The sequence below is a fragment of the Sminthopsis crassicaudata genome, chromosome 4 (genome assembly GCF_048593235.1).
Source record: "Sminthopsis crassicaudata isolate SCR6 chromosome 4, ASM4859323v1, whole genome shotgun sequence".
Lineage (NCBI taxonomy): Eukaryota > Metazoa > Chordata > Mammalia > Dasyuromorphia > Dasyuridae > Sminthopsis > Sminthopsis crassicaudata.
Genome location: NC_133620.1, coordinates 430,091,051 through 430,111,396, shown reverse-complemented (window position 1 = coordinate 430,111,396; position 20,346 = coordinate 430,091,051). Strand labels below are relative to the sequence as shown.

The 20,346-nt window shown below is 48.2% G+C and overlaps 1 protein-coding gene across 1 annotated transcript; it reads left to right on the top strand.

Moving 5' to 3' along the window:
• The first annotated feature begins 1,216 nt into the window (after positions 1–1,216).
• INKA2 (inka box actin regulator 2) lies at positions 1,217–19,676 on the top strand. Its single transcript, XM_074263062.1, has 2 exons — positions 1,217–1,558; positions 18,416–19,676. Exons 1-2 carry the CDS (start codon positions 1,508–1,510, stop codon positions 19,283–19,285), a joined length of 921 nt encoding a protein of 306 aa, XP_074119163.1. The 5' UTR covers positions 1,217–1,507; the 3' UTR covers positions 19,286–19,676.
• Positions 19,677–20,346: the final 670 nt, after the last annotated feature.

The following is a 20,346-nucleotide window of genomic DNA, read 5'->3' as shown; positions in this document are numbered from 1 at the left end:
GTGTGTCTCTCTCTATCTGTCTCTATCTCTCTGTCTCGGTGAAGGCATATACCCTTTGGGCTGATCTTATTGCTTCTATCCAGGCAACTGGGTGATAAGAGTAGTTTGGAATCAGGAAGATTCATCTTTATGAGTTTAGACCTCATCTCAGATTTTTACTAACTGTGGCTCCAGGCAAATCACTTAACTCTGTTTGCCTCAGTTTCCTCCTCTACAAAATGATCTGGAGAAGGAAATGGCATCTTTGCCAAGAAAACAACAACAACAACAACAACAAAACTCCAAGCGGAGTCACGAGGGGTCAGACTTGATTGCACAATGTTGCCTCTATCCACCTCTCAAACAACTTTTCAGTCTCTCACGGTCACTTCTCTCCTTCACTCCTGCAGAGGCTTCCGAGTTGGTAGTTTCGAGTATCTTACTGTTTGAATCTAATCGGCTACACGGTAGACCGGGCTAAAAGGCAGTTCTGCCCCTGCTCCATAAACGTCAGTGACTCCCTATTGCTCCGAAAACCAAACTCAAAGTCCTGTTAGGCATTTAAGGATCCTCAGGACCCGGCGTCTCTAGCCCGCCTTCTTTCCCACTTTCCCCTCTTTCCTATAGAAGTCTGTGGTCTTTACTTGTTGCTTCCTCTCACATTTCTGTCACCAGGCTTGTCCCTTCTCACTGCACCTTCGCCTCTTGGAACTCTGGGTTTTCTTCAGAACTCGCCTTTCGGCTATCCCCGGTCTTGCCCGTCCGTGCCTCCCGCTCTGAGTGACCTCGTGTCCGCTCTGTCCTTTCTCGTACAGGGCCGTGTACCTGTTGGCTCCCACAAAGTAAGCTCCTGAGGACTGGGGCTGTTCCCATCTTTCTTTGCCTGGCTGAGCATGGTGCCCGGCGTGCAGAAATTGCCTCCTAGATGTTTGCTAATTGATTAAAAGAGGAGAGGGACTTGTTGGGAGCCAGTCTCGAACCACTCCCCCCTCCCCTTGCCTCAGCTCTACTCAGTTCCCGGCCCGTAGCCCACAGCAAATTGTCCGCGTCCCAGGACTGGTCCGGATTCCCCGTCCCTTCTAGGCTGTTGCTTTCAGCTCCCCACCCCCATCCCCTACCCTGAGGATTGCTCTTCTTATTGGCTGTCGCCGTCTCCCCTTGACCTCCTATTGGCTGTTGGCTTTCTTTCTCCTCCCCGCGCGGCGGACCCGAGGCTGAGGGACTGGGGCTGAGGAGAGGGGAGGGGAGGGGGCGCGGATCCCGCCCGGGCTCAGCGCGGAGAGTCGGAGCCGCGCCGCCTTAAAGCTCACAGCGGTGCGAAGAAGGGGCGCCTCTGATCGTGCGCGCGGGCGCTCCCACCGCCCTGCGCTCCTCGCAGCGTCCGGGAGACCCCGGCCGGGCGGCTCTGGAGCAGCCGCCGGGGCCACAGCGGCTGGAGCGGAGGGGGGAGCTGCCCAGCCCGCTCGAGCCCCGGAGCCGAGGGGAGCCGGGGGAAACTGTCCGGCGCCTGGCAGATGGCAGCGTGACGATGGAGAGCAAGGACATGGACAGCTATCTGCGGCGCCTCAAGCAGGAGCTGGTAGGCTGAGGAACGGGCGGGGGGGGGGGGGCGTCCCGAGCTGGCCTCCCTTACCGGGGGTAGGAGAAGGAGAACGGAGTGTCGGGGGAGGGGGGCAGGCTGAGAGAGGGAAGTCCGGGAGCGGACCGGGACCGCGCGGAAACTTGGCGCGGAGTTTAGCGCGAGGGAGGGCGGAGCTGTCGACTGAGCCACGCGCGGAGACAGACCGCGGAGGCTGGCACGAGAGCTACTGACGGACGCTGGCAGGGCCAGCCCCGAGGCCGCGGCCGGACGCTCGGGCGCACACTGGCGGCTCCGGACACCTGAAGCCGCTGGCCCCAGCCTCGCACTGACAGACACACCCGCCCTGACCTGCGCGCTCCCGCGGAGACCCACACTGAGCGCCACACGGACACGGGGGCTGGGCGGCCGGGCAGGGAGGGAGCGGGCCGGGGCTCGGAGAGCGGGGCCCACGCTTTCGGGAGCACCGCCGGGCTCTGGGACGGCGGGGGGGGGGGGGGGGGGAGCCGGCACCGCCTGGGGCTCCCATCTCTCCCGCTGGAGCTTGGCAGGCTGGGGCGGGGTGGGGGTGGGGAGGGGCGGTGCGGGGGCAGGACCAGCCGGCTGTCTGCCCGGACTTGTCTGCCAGCCCGGAGGGGGCTGGGGGCTGGCAGCTGTAATGACGGCAGTGGGGCCTGGGCATTGGGAGGAGGGGAGCTGCCAGGATGAGCAGGAGCTGCGGAGGCAGAGCCAGATGCTAGGTCTCCGCTTTGGGAAGAGGGAGAATGGGGGGAGGGGGCGGGGGAGTGCAAGAGAAAGCAGCCCGCTAAGGGCCAGGTAGTCGTAGGGGGGATGAGGAGGGAAAGTGATCCATCCGCCTGAGACCGAGAGCTCTACCGCCCGCGCCTCACCTTCCCGGGGCTCCGGCTGCACAATTAAAGATCTAAGATATGGTTTAGAAATCGAATTTCTCGGTGACGCCAAACGTTTACCTTCCCGACCACACAGGGTTTCTAGTTCGCTTCCGTGCAATTCAGTCAAAGAACCTGGGTTCAAATTCAGTTTCCTCTTTTTACCGTGTACTTTTAGTCACTTTCCTTCGCTGGGACTCGGTTTCTACCTCTGTAAAACAGGATTCTATTAAACCAGCTTTAATGTCCCTTCTGGCTCTAAAATTCTGTGATCCTAGGAATTCAATTAAACCCCTCCAGCATTCAGAGGAATATTCTCACACAGCTTTGTAGGGCCGGTCTGGAGATGGTTTACTGTAAGGAGGGAACATTCTTTCTTTCACTGATACATTCTCAAGAGTTTCTGTACCTGCTGTGTGCCGGCACTGTTATGAAGCACTGGAGAGAGAGACAAAATTGAAAGCATCCCTGCCCTCAAGAAACTTACCTTCTATAGGGAAAGAGAGAGAGACAGAGACAGAGACAGAGACAGAAGAGACAGAGAGACAAACAGAGACAGAGACAGGGAGAGAAAGAGACAGACACACAGAGACACAGACAGACAGAGAGAGACACAGACAGACAGAGATGCACAAAATATCTCAACCCCCTATTGTTCTGCTTCACCCTTTTAGATCAGAGGAAACTGATGTCCAGAAAGGTAACCCAGAAGCCAGAAAACGGGAGTGTCCAATGACTAACCTAGTTCTGTTTGTGTGATAGAATGATTGTTTTGCCTTTCTATCCAGCAATTGCCAATGATTGGGCGATGCCTTAATAAAATCACCCCCCAAATCATTCTTTGTGCCGGGTGAGCTGTGGTGGAGAGAAGTGATTTGACACTCATGCTTAAGAGATCAGTGTGGGGGTGGGACTGGGCTGGGGCAGGAGGTGGAGGACACAGCCTAGCAGCAGTGGGATCATCACAGGTATTTTTTGAAAGATGCCGGGTTTTTTTAGGTCATTGGGTCCCAGGTGTCAGCTCCTCTCTCCAAGGCTTGCAGATTATCTGTCTCTTCTCAAGAGATTGCTGCAGATTGAAAGGAGAGGGGCAGGAAGATGACCCTGGGTTTCAGCCCCTTTGTAGAGCCCAAACTGTGGCGACACTCATCGCCAGGGCCCTAGACGGACACTGACCATAACATATAATGCTTTATTTTGAATGGGACAAAGGGTTTCCACCTTGCCTAATTCCGCATCCCCTAACTTCCCCCACAGACACACATACACCAACTTTCTTTGGAGAAGTGTTCAGCAGACAGGAAATGACTGGTCCCTATCTGGGGGTAGGGAAATTGTCAGATTGTTGGAGTTACCTAATCCCAGCACACAGTCTCTGACTTCGATCTAGGTGTTTCTCCAAGTCCTTCAAAGATCACAGTCATTGTCAAGAATGCCCCCTCATCCTGGACCAGGGCTAGAGAGAAAATCCAGTGCAGCTTCCTTTGTGCTCAGAGTGGGGGAACAGGGCCCCCTCCACCGCACCCCATGTTCTGAGTTAATGGAAGGGTGGGAGTTTCTGGCACAGGCTGGAATTTTAATAATCCTTTGATTTGCATTTTACACAACAACTGGGGGTGGGGGAGCGGAGGTTGGGGGGGGGTGTGGAAGATGCCAGGGGAATAAAGAAAGCAAACAGGAACTAGCACCCCAGCTCCAGATCTGAATACATTCCCTCAATCGACACCCCCATCAGGATCTGGAGGCCAAAGAGGGAGGAGGGGAAGAAAGAGGGAAAGGATGGGGCACGGGGAAGGCAGGGAGAAGGAAGCACCAGAGTCACCCGGCTCCCTCATTAGCTTTGTCTGCAGTGTTTCAGTCTTTGACTGTTTTGGAGAGGAAGCCAACGGCCTGGCCCAGGGCCCAGACTGATGCTCAGACAGGAGAGGAGCTCTCCCAGCCTCACCTTCTCACCTCCCTACCCTCCATCCCTTCTCAAGGCCAGCCTGCCGGTTCTCAGGCTCCCCATGCTCCTTGGCTGAGCAGAGAGAGCTGCGAGTTTTCTGCTCCCTCCCGACTCTCCCAAGCCTGACCCTCCGGCCAGCTCTGGGCTCTGAGTGACCACTCCCCCACATGGCAGGTGGGGGCCACAGAGGAGGTAATTCCTCTGGCTTCATCTTTCTCAGGCTAAGGCAGTTGGGACGGGAGCCAGACAGAGGAGGCTCTTGGCTACCAGTGACTGGTCTGGGCAGGTGTTTTGCTTGGTCCTACACCAAGCTGAGAGGCAGCCAGAGGAAGTGAATACAGTCAATTCTCATTTATCTGCTCTATGGGTGTCGCATGGCAAATGTGCTTTCCTCCTCCCTTTCCCCATCCTTCTTGCCACCAAGGGCCATCCTTAGCATGTGCAGGGAAAGCAATTCCTTCCCTCTACAAGGGGAAATGTCTTGTGCCTTCTAGAGCCATCCAGAAATGACTTCGGTAATTATCTGTTGTTTAGATTATCTGTACTACTTCCGATCTCACCCATCCCCGTGGCTAACTTTTCATTCATTCATTAGTACATTAATTCATTCACCAAATTCAGTAATTTATTAAAGATCACTAGGCTTAGGCTTTGGGGATGATTCAAAGTCAAAATATGACACAGACCCTTCCCCCCCCTCGTTTACATTCCAGGAAGAGAACAAAGATAGCTAGAATGCATAACATCTAAGTACAAACCAGAGGTACAAAGCACAGCCCGGGATCTTAGAGGAAACAGCCCTTAATCTAGCAATCAGTAGATTAGAGTCAAAAGACTTGTATTTGAATCCAGTTTCTATACCCCTATACTCTGGGCAAGTCACATAGTATTCCAATCTGGAAAATAAGGGAGTTGGTCTGTAAATTTTCAGTTCTAAAGTTATATGCCGATGAGCTCATTCTTCTGTGGATCTTTTCAGTGGATCAGTGCTACTCCTTACAACATTCCAGGGAGGTAGGTAAGTGCATTTGTTATACTTTGATGACTCAGTGGTGTCAAATGTACTGCTGGGGGCCAACAACACTCTGGAGTATGACCCAAACCGGATTAAAATGCAATTAGGAAATATTCAAAAAATAAATACAAATATAATAAAACAGATAAGGTTAATAGGTAGTCAATAGCCCACAGAGATCCTTTTCTATCATTTCATCCATGTCCTTTTCCTAACCCCATTTAACGTTTTCTTGGCAAAGATCCTGCTGTTTCTTTTCTAGCTCTTTACAGATGAGGGAATTAAGGCAAACAAGGTTAAGTGACTTACCTAGCTCCACAGCTAGTAAATATCTGAAGCTAGACTTGAACTCAGGTCTTTTAAACTCCAAACCTGGAACATTATCCACTGTGCCACCTAGTTGCTCCAAAGAGATCCTTATGTACTGTTTGATATCCCTGATTTAACTAATTGGTCATTTTCCATCAATGTGGGTCCTCATTCCAATGGGATCAATTACAACCCTTCCATCCTATAACAGGTACTATTTATCCCCATTTTACAAATAAGGAGTTGAATTACAGAGAGGGAAATTAATTTCCCCGTAATTATAACTGGTATTATAATTAGAGCTGGGATTTGAATCCAAATCTCCTAATTCCAGGTCCAGTGCATTTTCATAACCTTTTCAAGCCCACCATGCTTTCAGCAGAGATAATCTAGAATTAAGCGAGCTATCAAGAAACATTTGCTCCTGAAGGTTAAAGTTGTAAAATTTCCCATCCCTCTACTTCAGTCATCCATCACAACTGAAAATATACACTGTCATGGAGGAATGCATTTCCTCACAAGTGAGGTCAACTGGGGAGGCTGGGACATGGCTGTGTGGTGGCCCAAGGCAGGGGAGAGAGAGGAGTGAGGAAGTATCCTGGCTTAGTCATAGGAGTGACCTGGAAGACTTTCCCCAGAGCGGTGTCTGTCTGTACCTCCTTGCCCATGGGGTATAGATGGATACAGGAACTGGGTTTCGGGGAAGAAGTTCAAATGGGCCCCATGGTAGAAGCAGCAGCAGAAACAGTTTTTCATCAGGGCCCTGGGGGGATAGGGCTAAAATGACACCATAGGAAACATGTGGCCTGCTCACTCCCTGAACTCCACAAAGAATTTATGAATAGACTTCAAGTCCCAACCCCAGCTGCTCTCTGAACAAAGCTCCCAAGGGAAACTTCCTATCTAATGGTAGAACCACTAATGAGAGAGACAGAGATAGAAATAGAAAGGGATTGAGAGAGGGAGGAGAAAGGAATAGAGAAATAGAGAGAAGGAGGAAGAAGAGAAGGAAAAGAAGGAGGAGGAGGAGGAAGAAGAGAAGGAAAAGAAGGAAGAGAAGGAGGAAGAAGAGAAGGAAAAGAAGGAGAAGGAGGAGGAAGAAGAGAAGGAAAAGAAGGAGGAGGAGGAGGAAGAAGAGAAGGAAAAGGAGAACACCATCACAGTGTCTCCTGAGCTTGAGTACCATGGAGACTTGGGAGGGAGATTTTGAGTTCGTTTTTGAAGGAAAGCATTTCCTGACATATTTATGCTGGTGAAGAGAAAGGAGAAGGACATTTCCCTGGAAAAGAGGTGATTTGGGATGGACAGGGTGATTCTTGAGCCACAAGAGGTAAATAGAGGCACAAGAAGGGAGTAGTTTGACGGGAAAGAAGACATTTGTGGTGTAGACATTCTTCCTTTCTAGCAATATTTCCCTAATAGGATTCTTCAGTTCCGAAAGTCCACAAGGCCAGAAGCTTCTGCCAAGTAGGACAAGATGATAGATTTAGAACTGGAAAGATCTTATCAACTACGCTAATTCCATTAAAAAAAAATTATTACATTTTAAATTCTGAACTGTCTCCCTCCCTTCCTCCCTACCCTGTTCTAGAGAAAGCCATCATTTGACACAAATTTGCAAATATAAATATAAAAGCATACTATATACAGTTTTATTTAACAGTTCTTCCTCTGGAGGTATGTAGCATCTTCCCTCATACATAGTTGGTTTGAATATTGATAATACTGAGTTCTTCATAATTTGTCTCCAAACAATATCATTCTTACTATATACAGTGTTTCTCTTGGTTCTGCTCACTCCACTCTATCAATTTATATAACTCTTTCTAGGTTTTTCTGCAATCATTATGCTCATTTCTTATAGCACAATAATATTCCATCACAATAATATATTTCAACTTGTTTAGTCATTCCCCAATTGATGGGCATCCCTTCAGTTCCCAGTTCTTTGCTACCACAAAGAGAGCTGCTGTAAATAGAAAATATAGGTCCTTTTCCTTTTTCCCTGATCACTTGAGAAACAAACCTAAGTAGTATTACTAATCAAAGTTACACAGGTTTACAACTTTTTGGCCATAATTCCAGGTTGGTTGGATCAATTCACAACTTCATCTCTTTATAAATAAGAAAACTAAGGCCTTGGGAAAATCTTTTTTCCTGAAGTGACTTATCCAAAGATTCACAGAAAAAATGATTCCAGCCCAGGACTTCTGTCTCTAAAACTATTAATCTTTTTACTATACCTCCACTGTCTCTGTTCAGTTAGAGGACAGTAATCTTCTAGGAAAGAGCAGCTTTTTAAAAAATATCATTAAGATACACCTTTTTTTAGACTCTTTTATTGGGGATGGGGGAGGTAATTGGGATTGACTGAAGCAAAGTCATACATCTAGCAAATGTCTGAGATCAGATTTGAATGTGGATTCTCCTGACCTCAGTGCTGGTACTCCATCCCCTGTGTCACCTGCCCCTAGAATACAAGTCTTTGGAGGAAGATCTGACTGACTATGAGACTCTGGGCAAGTAACTTTCTAACTGGGCAGGTCTCTTTCTAACTCTCTAACTTTCAGAGAAGTTTCTAATGTGCATTGGTAGAGGAAGTTCCTTGCCCATAGGGATTTCTCTACATCCATGAAAACTTAAGTCTAGTAAATATGCACATATATGTATTTTTTGTATATATATTTATCCTTATTTTTACCTGGATGAGGAAACTGATTCTCAGAGGTTAAGTGACTTATTAGGATGACAGAATCAGTAAGAGCCACAATTCAAGCCCATATATCCTCCTGCCAGGAATCCAGCTCGATAGTCACTACACCCTACTGCCTTTTCAGTTAAAAGCCTCCTCATTTACGAAAGCTTTCTCAAAGAGCTCTCTGTAGTTCTCAAACCACAAGTTGTTGACCCCAGATCTAGGGAGAAGCAAGAAGAAGAGCACAGTAAGCCCTGAGGATATGGTGAAGATTTAAAGAATGAGAGATTCAAGCTAGAAAAGAGTATGTCCTGAATCAGCCCAGGACTGTTCCTCCAGGGAGGCTGGGTGCTATCTGCTTTCAGCTTAGCCCGTCTCTGCCTTCCTTCTCCAACTAGCATGGAGGGGCCTAGGGGTCAGGGACTTAGTCAAGCTTCCTTGGTTCCTTGATAAGGCTAAATAAACATTTACTGACTGCTGAGTTTGATGAGAGAACCTATGGGGAGAGTGAGAATAGAGAGAAGAAAGGCCAGAAGTATCTTAGAGAAGGAAGCTGTAATGGAGGTGGGGGTGGGAATGGAGTAAATTAGGTCTGTCCATCTGTCTTTTGCCAAAGCATTATCCCATAAAAATGGATGCTTCTATGGGAGAATTAGTCTCTTCCTTTTTACAAGCCCCCTCTCCTCTTGTTTCCTCCTCATCCTCCCACCTCCTTCCCTCCTGTGGCTCTTGGCTCAGGCTGCCTCCCTGCTGGCCACTAGGCCCTGTAGCTTCCTGTGGGGAGATCCAGCAGCTCCAGCCAAGAGCAAGGGGGGGCCATGAAGGTCGCTATTCACAGGGCCGGGAATAAAATGCTTGGCACTGGGGGACTGTTCCCATTTCCTGCCCTGAGTCTCAGCCGATGCCTCTGGGAGGGGATGGAGGGAAAGGGGGCCATGGAAAGAGGTGGTGAAGGGATTGTGTGAGGACCTTGTGAGCCTCCTGGCAGAGGGGTGGGGGGTGGGAGGGAGGCAGGGAAATCTGCCAAGCCCATAGGCAGAGCTGGGGCCCGTGAGCAGGGAATCTGGCTGCTCGAGCAGAGGGCGTGAGACGGAGGGACGGAGGGCACAGCTGTGAGAATCCATCAGAGGGGCCAAGGGAAGAAGGAGTCGGGGAGGCAACAGAAGGTACCTTGCCCACACACAGACCACATCCCCTGCTATGCAATTCTCAGAGTGAAAGGATCAGACTTTCAGTTAGAAGGAGACCATCTTATCCTTTATGTGACTTGCACAAAGATCACACAGGTAGGAAGTGCACATTGGCCAGGTTTAGGCACAGGCCTAGATCCCAATCTGTTGCTCTTATCATTCACACTGAATGGCCTTCCTGGCTTTGAGGGGAAGAGATGTCTCTGCAATGGGTCAAGCTCATCCTGGTCCCCATGGATTCAGGAAGAGGAAATCCAATCTCATAAAGATGCCCTGTGTAGGACATCTTCCCAACAGGATCCTGGCAGGCAAATCCCTCCACTCTTGTCGATGAATTATCCTAGAACAGAGAAGGCTTTGGGAGTGGACTAAATATGGGGCTCAAGTCTCCAAAGAGGCTTCATTATTGCCTCTCTTAACTCACGGAGTGATATTAGCCTCTTTCACTTAAGTAGACTGCCCTTTCCTCCGATTAACTCCTTTCACAGAGGTGAAAGTACTTCAGAGGCTCCTTAAAACAATCCCATGGGATGTTGGGTGATGGTAGGGGGTCCATTTTCAGTCATTTCTGATCCCATTTTAGGGCTTTCTTGATAGAAGACTGGAGTGACTTACCATTTCCTTCAATTAATTTTCCAGATAAGGAAACTGAGACAGTTTTTCCTTCTCTATTCTCTGAGCCCAAATAGAATTGACAAACATTATCTCATGATTTTAGCTTCCCCAATTTTATAGATAAGGAATCTGAGGCTCCGAAAGGTCAGAAGCAAAATTTGAACCCAGATTTCACCTGCCCTTAATTCTTGTTCTGCATTCTTTTGACCTTAGGTCCACACATTGATTTTAGGGGGTGTGGATGATCTCAAGGTCACATAGCTAGTGAGTTGTCTGGGAATGACATGTTATTATATACAGATTAAGGAACTATTTCCTCACAAGGTTTTGTAAGGGTGCATGTTGAAAGTTATTTTTATATGTATTTTGAAAATAAAAGCTATTAATAAAAATAAAAAACATAGTCATGGAAAAGAAAGAAAGAGAGAGGAAGGAAGGAAGGAAGGAAGGAAGGAAAGAAGAAAGAAAGAAAGAAAGAAAGAAAGAAAGAAAGAAAGAAAGAAAGAAAGAAAAGAAAGAAAGAAAGAAAGAAAGGAAGGAAGGAAGGAAGGAAGGAAGGAAGGAAGGAAGGAAGGAAGGAAGGAAGGAAGGAAGGAAGGAAGGAAGGAAGGAAGGAAGGAAGGAAGGAAGGAAGGAAGAAAGGAAGAAGGGAGGGAGGTAAGAAAAGAAAAGAAAGAAAAAATTGTTTTTAGACTCCAAGCCCAAGGTTCTTCTTTACACAAAGCCAAAGTATTAATACTAACTAACATGTAAACATTCATGTGGGAGTCAGAGTTAAGCAGTGGAAAGGATAAGCATTTCCATAGCTAGCTATTCTATTTGTATATTTGCTGTTTTTCTCATTTGATCCTCACAATGCCCCTGGGAGGACATTAAGGAAGACAGAGGTTAAGTCAGATAGGGTTACCAAGTCAAAAGCTGGATTTGAATTTATATTTTTCTCACTTAAAATCCAGCCCTCCATCCACTGAGCCACCAGATGCCTCAATAGTATATCAGGAGCCAGAGGACCTTGGTGTGCAGCCCAAACTTCACTTGCATATTACTCACTGTTATATTGTCTCCATTTTGTAGCTGGGAAAATCAAGGTTAAAGGGATTTGTATAGGGTCAAATAGCTAGTAAATTCTAAGGAAGGATTTAAACCCAAGTGAGTGGCTAAACTCAGCATAAATACCACTGTGTTCAGTTGCTTATTTTACTTATATTTGATATCTATCTTAATTATATGTAATATATTCAATCTCTACATAATATTATATTTAATATTTATTATATCTAAAAAACATTATGATAACTGAACAGGAAGGTGGGAAATGGGGATGGAAGGTAGGGAAGTGAAGGTGTGAGAACAAAAGAATGATTGAAGGAGACAATGGACCAGGAGCTCAGTCTCCTTTACCAGCTCTCAACCTTGCATAACCAAAGGAATGATTCTTTATTTCAGAAAGAGAGAAATCGAGACCCGGAGTAGATGGAAGGATAGGACCCTAAGATTCGGTTGCCCCAAGTTCTATCCAGGGTTTTCTCCCTTTGACCAGGCTGCCCCCTCCTTCTCTCTTCCTGCTCCCCAGTCCAGCAGAGGAGGAGGAACACAGCCCACCTGCTGGCTCCATTCTTGTTTGGGTGACATCATTCCCTTTGGGCTTGGGAAGGGTGACCCTTTTAGCTTCTCTCTGTGTTGGGTTCCAGCTCTAGCAGCTGATACTCTTTTCTCCTCCCCCTCCTCTTCCTCCTCCCTTCTCCCTCTCCTTCTTCCCCTCCTCCCCCTCCCCAGGACCTTCCTGTTTCCCATCACTCAGGCTTCCTCCTGCCAAACTCACCCCATTGCAAACAGCTGCTTTCTCCTTCCTCATTGCAAATATTCAATCAGTGGCAGAGCTGGAGTTTGGTGACACAGGATACTATACTGGGAGTTAGGATTCCTGTTGTCCTGGGGGCCCCTAATCAAGCTGCTTCCTTTTTCCTACCTCTATTCTCTGAGCGCAAATAGAATTGACAAACATAATCTCATTTTTTTAGCTTCTCCAAATTTTTGCGCCTCCATTTATAGATAAGGAAATGTGGGGCTCAGAAAGGTCAGAAGTCACCCAGATTTCACCTGACTTTAAGTCCTGTGCTGCATTTTTTTTGACCTGGGAATATATATTGATTTTAGGAAGTGTAGATAAGAAAGTTTGCCTCTTTAGATCCACTAACTTCTAAATAAAATAAAGGCATTTCCTTTAATTATTTAAAAGTGCTTTTCTGAGAAGAGTCCATAGGCTTCATCACACTGCCAAAGGGGTTCCATGGTTCCAAAAAGGATTTCATAACTGGTAAATGCTTATCAATGGAGCCTAAAGTCCCTCACGCACAAGAAACATAGGCTTCACAGAAAATGTACTCTCTTGGATGCTGGCCAGGACAGAGCATTTATGTGCCCTAAGCAAGGTTTGAAAAATGCTACCTTGCTGATCCTGTCCCTTCCCCTCAAAGCTTTGAAAATTCATCAAAATGCAAGCAACTTCACACACATATGTGTATATATATGTATATATTTCTAGGTCCACAGAGAAGAGAATTTTTTAATATTTAATTATATGCATTTACAAAAAGTATTATTTTTGAAAAGGCCCATGTGATCCTGGGTCAGTAATTTGATTTTAATGTTCTAAGTACTTCTCTAAAACTATAAAGTTGCAGCAAATAGGGTTCTTCTATACTAATGAAACCAGAATCCACAAAAAATTTTAAAGTGTATCTCCCACTCTGACTTATTATAGCCTGGACCACTGCTTACCTAATATCCAGCTCCGTCTTAGAGAGAGAGAGAGAAAAGAGAGAGAGAGAGAGAGAGAGAGAGAGAGAGAGAGAGAGAGAGAGAGAGAGAGAGAGAGAGAGAGAGAGAGAGAGAGACAGAGAGAGAGAGACAAGAGAGAGAGAGAGAGAGACAGAGAGAAAGAGAGAGAGAGACAGAGAGAGAGAGAGAGAGAGACAGAGAGAGAGAAAGAGAGAGAGAGAGAGAGGAGAGAGAGAGAGAGAGAGAGAGAGAGAGAGAGAGAGAGAGAGAGGGAGGGGGAGAGAGAGAGAGAGGAGGGAGGGAGGGAGGGAGGGGGGAGAGAGAGGAGAGAAGAGGGAGGGAGGGAGGGAGAGGAGGGAGAGGAGGGAGAAGAGGGAGGGAGGAGAGGAGGGAGGGAGGGAGAGGAGAGAGAAGGAAGGAAGGAAGAAGGAAGGAAGGAAGGAAGAAACTTAGTGGCCCATTTAGTGTCATGCATACTTAAATGGGGGCAGCTAAATAGTGCGGGTAGATGGAGTGCCAGCAATGGAATCAGGAAAAGCAAGGGCAAATCCAGCGTCAGATACTTAGTTCTGTGACTCTGGACTAGTCACTTTCCCTGTTTGCCTCCATTTCTCATCTGTAAAAGGAATGAAGACGGGAATGGCAAACAACTTGGGTATCTTTGCCAAGAAAACCCCATGAACAGTCAGACATAACTGAAAAAAAAAAAATGACTAAACAACAAAAATACTTAAATGGGGCCTTTGTTCAGTGGCTTGCCCTATTCTTGGTCATTTCAATACTTCAGTATTTCAAAAGAGGTATTATTTCACCTTTGTCCAACAATGATCACAGCTCTCCCCGCTCCCCGCCTCCCCATGTCCTATAATGAACTACAAGAGTTGTCACAGCTGAGAAATTCATCACTTGCTGGCCAGCTCTCTGGGGACAAGCCTTTCTGAACTCAGCTACCCGCTCGCAGACATCAATAGCTATTATTTGAAGCCTTTCCAGCTTAGTAAAACCTGATGCAGTCAAGCACCCAAGGTCGGCTTCATGACTTGGCAAAGCGACAGCCGGCCGAGGATGTTCTGCACAAGACTTAGACAGCCAACTGCCCAGACACATCAGTATTAAGACCGTCTCTTATCAAGGCCCTGCCCTGCCTGTACAGCCCTGCAAAGCCGGCCAGACAGCCTGGCCATGATGATCTACCCAGTTACACTGAGTGATAGTCAACAAATACATAATGAGCAAAGCCCCCTGATAGGCGCCCTGAGGAATGGAAAGATGGAGGAGACTCCACCTCTGCTTCCAAATGGATTTTTGATAAGGCAGATTAAATATGTATCCTGCCACTGCCGCTACTACTGCTACCATCACTCCCACTACCCACCCCCACTACACTACTTCCACTCATAAATGGCCCAAGATTATACAGCTAATAAGTAGTAGGGCTAAGACTTAAATTTAAAGTGTAAATCAGGTCTCCCTCCCCTCCTCCATACCAACATGAAATAGCAAAATGAACGTAGCACTGGAAGCCCAAGAACCTGAGTTCTAATTTGCCTGCGCCTACTTAACCACAGTGTCTCAGTTTTTAAATCTATAAAAAGTAAGAGATTGGAGCCAGTGTTTCCTAAGGTTCTTTCCAGTTCTAAATCTTTGTGAGCCTTTGGTCCTCCAAACAATATTACAGACAAAAACACTTCTAACGGAAAGACTCCACTGGGAAATGGAATCAAGAGGTTTGAGTTCTAGTCTTGTCTCAGCCTCAGATAGTTGGGTAGCCTATTTCACTTGTTTAGGGATTAGATGAGATGGTCTCAGAGCCCTTTCATTCTAGCTAGGAAGAAGGTGGTATTTGATTGGACATATGAAGGCGTTTCAGTGGGCAGCTCATCTGCACCATGCATAAGGGGTTGAATCTGGAAGACCTAATTTCGAATTCTCAAACGCTTGCTATCTGTGTGATCCTGGGAAAGTCACTTAACTCCATTGACCTCAGTTTCCTCACCTGTAAAAGGATATGGAGAAGGAAATGATGAACACTCCAGTACTTTGCCAAGAAAACCCCAAATGGCTTTTCAAACTCAATAGAACAACAAGATTTTTATGAATACCATGGAAGGGAAGGCATTTTGTTTTATTTTAAAATAATAACAGCTTTTTATTTTTCAAAATACATGCAAAGATAGTTTTCAAGATTCATCCCTACAAAACTGTATTCTAAATTTTTCTCCCTCCCTCCCCCTCCCCTAGATAGCAAATAACCCAATGTAGTTAAATATGTATAACAGGTTGGGAAAGGCATTTTAGGTGGAAGACAAAGTGTGAGGAAAGAGATGAAGTCAGAAAAGCTTATTGCCATTAAAAAAAAAAGTCAGATAGGTCAGTTTGAATATTGTGTAGTACGTCTATAGGGAGGGCGTTCTTGAGATGTATATATGACTGGAGAAAAAGGTTACAACTAGACAGAGAAGGACCTTGAATGCTACGGTAAGAAATCTGGATTTTATCCGAGTTGGTTGAAGGTTTTAGAACAAGGGAGTGATAGGATTAAAGAGAAGATGGTACATTGGTGACATATAAGATACTTTGGGACGGAGAAACGGGGAGATGAGGGAGAAGGCTCATGGGGATCCTACATCACGCTTCAGTTTTATGATGTAATGAAAGGGACTAGGAGTCCAGGGACTTCACTGTACTTTGAACAGGTCATCAAGGCTCAGGGACTCCATCTGCAAAACAAGTGTCCAGGATTTGACCAGATAATCCCTGGCAAAGGCTGACGTTCTGTAATTTGACCCCATGTCCCTTCTGGTTATTGAAACAGATCCTCAGAATTCAAAAATGTGGGTCTCAGGGATATTGTGGAGATGAAATACCCTCAGACAGGGGACTAGGGAAATTTTTGGAGAAAAATAGACAAAATCAAACCTATATTCGCATCAAAATTCTGCCCTATATCCTAGGCAGTTTTAATCTATATAAAAATTTCCTATTTTTTTTCACAAGGACAAAAACCAACTTTTTCTCAGTCCAATTTCAAATCACATGGAATTACAGAACTCCAGAGAATACAGAATGGGAAATGAAAGCTATTGCAGCAGTTCATGGGAGAGGTCATCAGGCCCGGAACTTGGCTGGGGGCAATGACATGGAAAAGAAGGGACCTAAAGGAGAGGTCCCACTGAGATCTGATTGATGACGGGACGGGGGGGAGAGGAAGGAGTCCCCAAGAACAGCAAGGTTTTGATTCGGGCCCAAGCGAGCCAAGTGATGTCTTTATGCAAAGGAGGTAGCGAGGAAGTGGGTGCTAGTCCAGCCTTGCTAGTCTCCTTCAGCTGCGAGTCCCACCAATGGAGGGTGAGGCGATGGAGGGGCTCTGAAGCTCGTTCCCAGTGACAGCCTTCTTTTTCTGCTGAGAGAAGAGGGTCAGCGGCAGAGAGAAGGGGATAAAAGCAAAATAGGAAGGAAAGGGGTCGTCAGAGTGGGGGTCTGGGAGGGGGAGAGCCTCTTGGGAGGTTGGCGACCCTCCCCATTAAACACAGACTTAAGTCTGCTTCTTCCCACTGTCACAAGAATATATTGTGTGGCATATATTGTATCTGGGTTATACTGTAACACATGTAAAATGTATGGGATTGCCTGTCATCGGGGGGAGGGGGGGATAATTTGGAAAAATGAATACAAGGGATAATGTTATAAAAAAAATTACTCATGCATATATACTGTGGAAAAAGAAAATTCTAAAATATATATATATATATATATATTTATTTATTTATTTATTTATTTATTTATATTGTGTGGGATCATCCCTCTACCTGCCTGCCCAAGACTATCCCTCCAAGGGGAATGCAGAAGCCCAGGGCACCCACAAGAGATGTCCCTTGTATCTGGGGAAGCTGAAGCTTCCTTGACACTGAGCTGGCTCATCACATAACCTGACCCTCGGCGGGGGAGGAGGAGAGGGGAGGGAGGTTGCCAGGGAAAGCTTTGACGCAGGCTGGCCGGTGAAGGCTGACCTCACAATCCAGCTTTGCGGAGCCTCAGATAGCCACGCTTCTCCTCCCTCCTCCCTCTGGGCTTAGGACAGCAGCATTAGGCCAGCCTGGGGAGGTAAGATGATCAGGGTCTCTGGGGGGCTTAGAGAACAGATGGTCTCTGAAGGGTCCGGTGTCAGTAACCTGAGCAGGGCCCGGGGGGGGGGGGGGCCGAGGCAGCCTGGACCTGAGCGAGGGCGGTGGTGCAGATTTTCAGTGGATATTATCAGAGAGCCTCCCCCAGTCCAGGCTCTCACCCAAACCCGGCTGGCAGCCATCTTCCAGCTGGCAGCCCTTGGATTAGCAAACCGTAGTAGAGGGCTAGAGTCAGAATCACTAACACTCAGCTAATCCCCCCGCCACTTGGCCTTGGCTCCCCTCTGACATGGGAGCAGGGCTGTGGGCCTGGGAACAAGAAGGACCTGCCAGCCCCAAGGGGAGAACAGGTGTTTGGAGTGGGAGGGGCAGGCTTTGTGAGGGTCCCAGGCCTCCCCCAGGCCTTCTCCTCATCACCAGCCTCCACAGCTGCCTCCAGCCAGATGTGGGCAGCTGTCAGGGGAAAGGGCAGGCCTCCCTCCCCTTTGATGAGAATCTGAGTCCATCCCCCCTTGCCCCCAAATACACAGCTATCGTAAGAAAAGAGGGGGCCTGGAGGCCCTGAAGGATGGAGAGAATCCCATGAAATGTAGCTCTATGCTAGAAGCTGGGATCCAGCATCATAGGTTTATTGCTGGAAGGGACCTTGGAAGTTTCTCATGCAGCCCCTCCCTTTTCCAGATGTAATGTCAGACTTGGTTTTGAATCCGGACTTCTGAATCCAGCAGTCCCTTTTACTACAACACGCCCAATACTCCCATTTTACAGAATGGGCTCCCAGGTTCTTCAGCTCCAAATCCCACTATTCTTTCCACTGTGTCTTGCTGCCATCTTGGATCAGGGACACTCTTAGGGGAAGAAAAGAGAAGCCGTATAAGATAATTGTATAACGAATTTAACTTAGATTTCTACTGTATTTAACATGTATTAGACTACTTGCCATCTGGGGGAGGGGTGGAGAAAGGGGGAATTGGAACACAAGGTTCCACAAGGGTTAATGTTGAAGAATTATCCATGTATATGTTTCTAAATTTAAAAAGCTTTTATTAAAAAAAAAAAAAAAGAAAATCTCATATTACCATTAAAAAAGAGAGAAGCTGTACTGAAGGAGGAGAGAAGGGTTAGATCAGAGATACTTGGGTATTCAACTCGGCCCCACTCCAAACAGCCTTTTCACTGTGGAAATTCTCCCTCCTCCAAGCCAGGTGAAAGGTTCAGGACCCACTAAGCCATGGCAGCGAGCTTCCCATCATTTCCTCTCACTTGAGTCTTCTCTGTCTCCTTCCTTCCTAGGTATCCATGAAAGAGGTAGGGGATGGGCTCCATGACCAGATGAACTCCATGATGGGGGCCCTGCAAGAACTGAAGCTCCTACAGGTGCAGACGGCTCTGGAGCAGCTCGAGATCTCTGGGGGCGATGGACCAACTCCGCTGTCTGGGATGGGCCCGGCCCCGGGCTTCCTGCAGGGCTCCAGAACTCAGCCTGAGCCCCCCAGGTGGGCGAGCAGCAGGGGCTCTGCCAGGCCCAGGGTCGGCTCTCCCCCCAGCCAGCTTCCCCTCAGCAGCACCAAGCTTTCCTCCTGTAGAAGCGTCCACGGGGCCAGCCCAGCCCCTCCCGCTAGGACTTGGGAGTCGGAGAGCCCAGGCTTCGTTCAGCAGAGGACGGAGCAGACTGAGCCGGACGACTGGACCTCCACCCTGATGTCTCGAGGCCGCAACCGGCAGCCGCTGGTCTTGGGGGACAACGTCTTCGCCGATCTGGTGGGCAACTGGCTGGACTTACCGGAACTCGATAAGAAGGGTGGGGAGAAAGGCGAAGTGGGCGGGGTAGCTGGGGCACCGGAGTCTGGAAGCAGGCACCGGGACCTGGGCCGGAGGTTCACCCTGACCGCCAACATCTTCAAGAAATTCTTGCGCAGCGTACGGCCGGACAGAGATCGGCTACTCAAGGAGAAGCCGGGTTGGATGACCCCAACGGCCCCCGAGCCCCCAGCTGGACGCTCCAAGAAAGTCAAGAAAAGGGGCCACTTCAAGGGAGCCGGGTACTTCCCCTTCCCCAGCAGTGGGGGCAATGGACAGGGCGAGAAGCCTTCTTCAAGCTGCCCCAAGGCCCTGGAGCCCCCAGCCTCTGGCTTTGACATCAACACAGCTGTGTGGGTCTGAGCCCCCGCATTTGCCACGGCAGAGGCCAGGCCGGGCTGGTCGGGTCTAGATCCCATCAGCCCCAGCCCTGAACTCCTTTCTTTCAGTGGGGGAGGATGGGCACAACTGGTCCCGGCCATCCCAGGAAGCTGAGACTGCCGGTGTGCTCGCTCTGAGAGAGACGCCGTGCTACCCTGGGACAGACTCGGGAACACGGTGTGAGTGTGTATGTGGGCTTGGGGGGGGGGGAGACGCCCCGAGGGGCGCCATTGGGGAATTCCCTGGCACTGACATCAGTGCCCTGACATGGGCTTGTGAGGAAAGTGGGTGTGTGTCTAATGCTACATCCAGACCAGGAAAGTGAGAGCCCCTGAGACCCCCCTAATAAAGACATTTTCTCTTCGGGCCCCCATTTCTGCCACTGTGTCTGCTTGCTCCGAGAAAGCCTTGTCCCCCATCAGAAGCAACTGCCACCTCATCCCCGCCCTTTGTCTCTCAGCAGTGGCTCTTCTCCCCTTCCAGCAGGATGAGCAGAGTCTCTGGCTGGGCTCTCAAGTGGCTGCAGACAGAGCCTGGGAAGTGGTGACTCAGTTTTTTCCTTTCTTATGATTTCGGTGATACCTGATGCCCTCCTAAAAGGGCTTTGAGCCTGGGTGGGGGAGGGGCTATGGAGGAAGGATGGGGGGGGGGATCCATTGGTGCTGCTTCAAACACTTCTCCCAGCAGCCTCCGGTACCTGGGTGTGTACCTGGGTCCTGGGGCAAAGAGGAGTTAGGGCTGGCACTTCTAAGCACCTCTCAGGTACCACACACACACACACACACACACACACACACACACACACACACACACACACACGAGACAAGGGAATCTTTTAGAAACTCAGCTAATCAACTAATCTAAACTCCCAAACAAGCGCTCTAATCATTTCCAATTTCATTTACCCTCACCCACTAATGTTCTCCATTGGGTACCATCCTCTGAAGACCTAGAGGGCTTTCAAAGCATCGCTTCCCTCTCTCCGTTTTTATCTGTCCTGTTCTGATCCTCACCATGGACCAATCAAGGAAAGAAGGGAAAGA